Here is a 4186-nt window from a genome sequence, read left to right as displayed (position 1 = left end):
GTCCCGTGGCCTCATGGGATAGTAAAGTGTCCATCGTATGCATGCTACGGAATTCGGGCGAAAGTAGTAGGTCATCCGGGTACTTCTCGCCTACTGTTTTTCAAATACTATGAATTCGGACATACTACTCGCCGCGCATATTGTTTTTCGCCTACTATATAGTATGGAAGTATGCGATTTCGGATGCAGCTTAAGTGTTATATAGGGAAGGTGTGATTGATGACAGCTGTATGCCATCAGTGCTTTGTGTGTGTAATCAGTGCAATGGATGATGGGAACTGTAGTCCGGGTGAAGTGCAATAGTACCATAGAGTACTATTACAATACCAAGAGTCCATAGTAGTGGAAGGGTGACATCTGGTGACGAGCAGACGGAAGTTCATGGACCGGATTCGTGACAACAGGACATATGTGGATTGCTTAATGCATACTGTGACACTCTTAAATGCTTTTTATGTGTAGCGTCGCTGCTCTACCATTAGATTCTCTGCATAAGCATGCTGAGAGGTGTGCTTATATTTACACACATTTCTACATATAAGTACAAGTTGGTAGATCCCACACTCTGCGTGAAACTGTTCTTACGCACTCATTATGCACACATCTGTGCATATGCACTGTTGATAAATGAGGCACCTGGTCCTTTTATAAATACAGGTAATATTATAATTACAATAAAGATCAAAGTATTGTTTGAGTTTCCTTGTTCATTAAACTTCTGTCACGGTGTTCCTAAAGATCTGACTGCAGGTTTCAGGAAGTTTTGAGGCTTTAACACAGTCTGTGTCTTTAACCGTCTGTCATCATTCAGTCAGTATGGAACTTCCTCTTGTGCTCTGTGAGTATTATTTTATCTGAATATAGTTAAATGGATGATAATGGATTTTATATTATATAAAGGAGCAAGTAATTTTGTGTTCCTTATTTATATATTTTCTTGTTGCTCTGAGTTTCAAATCCAGCTCTAGGCCATGTTATATGAGTGAAAGATGAGCTTGAGAGAGGAAGAGAAAGTTAGTGCTGTTTGTAAAAGATAAATTGAGTGTTCTATGTCAGTCTCTCTCTGTTCAGTCATTGGAATTTGTGCTGTTTAAAGATGTTTGTAGAATCAGTTCTGTTTGGTTGCTTTTGCACAGTTTACTGTCTGATGCTTTAAGTAAATATTCACTAGTAAGTATGAAGGAAGATTCATAATTCATCCATCTGCTTGTGAACACACTGGTTGCTTCCTTAAACAAGTTCCCTAAATAAGTTCAAGTTCTCTCTGCTTTGATGATGAAAATGATAAAATATCAAACAGATTTGTCAGTGCTTATCTGGAAACACCTGTGATTAACTTGTGTAAATCTTCAAATTAGAAAACCTTAGAAACCTTTGGAGAAATAACATTTTTGTGTTGTGAAGCTGAGAAATATTTGAGAGTAAAAGTGTGGTGTTTCACAAGCAAAGAAAGAAGAATAAATTATATCTGATGTATAATATATATTATCAGCTCCATGTTGACACTGTAATGAGATTTTTGTGTTTTTAGTGCTGATTTCAAACATCCACTCTGGACACACTGAAGGTGAATGAATTTGACTAATATATTTCATAACATTATTCTACACTGTTACAAAACAGCTGTAAAAAGTATTTTGATTATGAATTTAAAAAATGAAAATTTCTTATTGAATATTACATGGTCATAACTTATGAAGAATGTGGAAGCATAAATGTCTTTAAAAATATCCTTTGTCTTGAGTAGTAACTCTAATAAAAACAAGTGTTGCTGTACCTGCAGTAACAAAGTGCTTTGAACTACTACAACAATTTACAACACTTGAATGTTGAATGTTGTGGCTGTAGATGGTGTGACACAGTAGGTTGAACTCTGGGCTATAGGCCTAAAGGTTTTTGAACCCTTCATTAGGCGATCTTAAAGCTGCAAAAACCTTTAATGTCCTTTAACTCTTTGCATTATGCTGAGTGAAAGCTGAACTTGCTTGTTCCTGTAATCGTTGTCAGCAGTTTATGTCTGTAAAAAAATAAAAATGCACCAATTATTTACTAGAAAGAGAGATCTTATGCTCAAAATATTTCACAACTCATGCTGTTTTCCAATTTTATATTGACAGACATTCATAAACCAACTCTGACTGTGCACCTTACATAATGCACAAATTTCAAAATGTCATAATTTACACTGATAGTTTGATCTCTTCATACATGCACTCACACATGTATCATATTATCCTCTTAAGACCCTGCAGCCTCATATGAGGACATTATATTTTTGTGAATTTCTCTGAGACTGTACATGCCACAGTTTTAAGTTTTAGGATGTCCTGTACGGAGCACATTCAGGGCTTTTCAGAGATACTAAATGTTTGGATGTTTCACCATGACCACTCCCTCTCCTTGGTCTTCAAAAATGTCTGAAATTAATTTAGTGACACTCTTATGGAAATATGATCATATTTTGTAATTGTCATTTAAATCAGACTAATTTTTAAACTGTGTGTCATAAACAGAAAATGTTATGGGGTTTCAAATCAAAATATGACTTTCTGTTACGAAACAGGACGTTGATTTCATACATGTCCTCGTATGAGGACACCGGAACTAAAAGCATGTTTATTACGCATTTTGGGAGACACAACAAATGAATAGGGAAAGAAATTATATTTCTATATACGATGAAATATTATATATTATTATGAAAATCTTGTCAATTAATACTCCAATTATTACACTTGTTTTTTCATTACATGTTGTCACAAAAACACATTAATATGCAATTTAGTTTATAGATACATTGTATATAATGAGAAAACATGTTTATGGCCATTTTACACACATTTTGCAGAAAGAAAAATATTATATTGAATAATTCTGTTATAACATAGTTGAGAATCATCTTTATACAAAGTTTGATAAAAAAAAAAAAATCTTAAAAACTAAAAATGTATTGGTGATTTTAAAAATCTATTGTTTTTGCCTATGTATGTTCATTCATGTCTTTTTATTTTTTTAAAGAAATTGAGTCCCGATGTCCTCTACTCTTTTTACATTATTTTTAATGCTCTAAACCAGTGTTTCCCAACCAGGGGTGGGAGAGATCCCAATTCGTCAGTCACGACTGACGTAACGTAGAACGTGACTGACTGAAAGGGAACAGGGGTGCCATGTAAAAAAAAATCATTTTTTGATATTTTTAAATTGCTAACATGTTCAAAAAAACATATATTATATAATATCCATTTCTGATATCGCCAATAATTAGAGATGCGCCGAAATTTCGGCTGCCGAAAATTAGTTCACCGCTCAGGTTTCACTTTCACGTGGTGTGACGCTCTGCGTATTATACCGCTCTATGCGTGTGTGCTCCGCTCAGTCGCTCCACTCGTATACCATTCATGCTCATCGGAACAGCAAAGTCCACTCAAAAATTGAGCCGACAGGAAACATCGATGTAGTACAGTAATGTTTCTGTTTGCAATAGCCCTACTGTGTTGTAACATGGTGTGGTATATGGCAGAGGCGGACTTAACCATTAGGCAAAGGTAGGTGACCGCCTTAGGCCCCCAAAAGCAAAGGGCCCCCTAAAATGCTTTTTATATGCGAGATGTGAGTTCAGTGCGGACGCGCAAGTGGTTGCTGTGGTGTTCATTACCACGACAACCGTCTGTGCTATTTAAGCACGGGCAACGCTCGCGGTTGTCGTCTGTAGTAGCTTAATAGTATTTTTGCCATTTAATATTCACATACACTAGTCCATATTGCGTTTTGATTGAAGTGTACTGAATTGCATTTGATTTATTCATTCAATAGTTGACGAATTCCGTGACATTGCTCGTTACACAGTAAACATCTGTTGTGTAGCATTTTGAATGTACAAAAATTAAAGGCTTTCTTTAATTTTCATTGGAATATAAGATAGATTCATGTTTCGGAAAAAAAGATTTTGGAAAAAATAAAACTTAGGCTAATTTAGGAAAAATAAAACGGATTTCATAGGGCCCTACAAATATCATGCATATCGTGCATATTATATAGGGCCTATTTTAATTTTTTTAAATGGCGCTCACTCGTTTTTGTGAAAGACCCAAGAAGAACACTTTCCACACAGGCACACTTCATGTTTGGGTGAAATAATCCTTAAGCATGTAAATTTATAATTTCCTTCAGTTTAATTTAAATGTGC

The 4186-nt window shown here is 35.2% G+C and overlaps 1 protein-coding gene across 1 annotated transcript in view; it reads left to right on the top strand.

Moving 5' to 3' along the window:
• Positions 1 to 805: 805 nt before the first annotated feature.
• Positions 806 to 4186, top strand: part of LOC107572241 (uncharacterized) — a 64969-nt gene continuing 61588 nt past the window's right edge. Inside the window, exons 1-2 of the mRNA XM_016258669.1 lie at positions 806 to 838; positions 1532 to 1567. Of these exons, the coding sequence (XP_016114155.1) occupies positions 817 to 838; positions 1532 to 1567 (58 nt within the window). The 5' untranslated portion in view covers positions 806 to 816. The remainder of the gene's footprint in view (positions 839 to 1531; positions 1568 to 4186) is intronic.

This window comes from Sinocyclocheilus grahami, unplaced genomic scaffold, assembly GCF_001515645.1.
Source record: "Sinocyclocheilus grahami isolate Dianchi unplaced genomic scaffold, SAMN03320097.WGS_v1.1 scaffold1722.1, whole genome shotgun sequence".
NCBI lineage: Eukaryota > Metazoa > Chordata > Actinopteri > Cypriniformes > Cyprinidae > Sinocyclocheilus > Sinocyclocheilus grahami.
The sequence above is the reverse complement of the archived record's forward strand: the minus strand, read 5'-3'. Positions and strand labels throughout refer to the sequence as shown.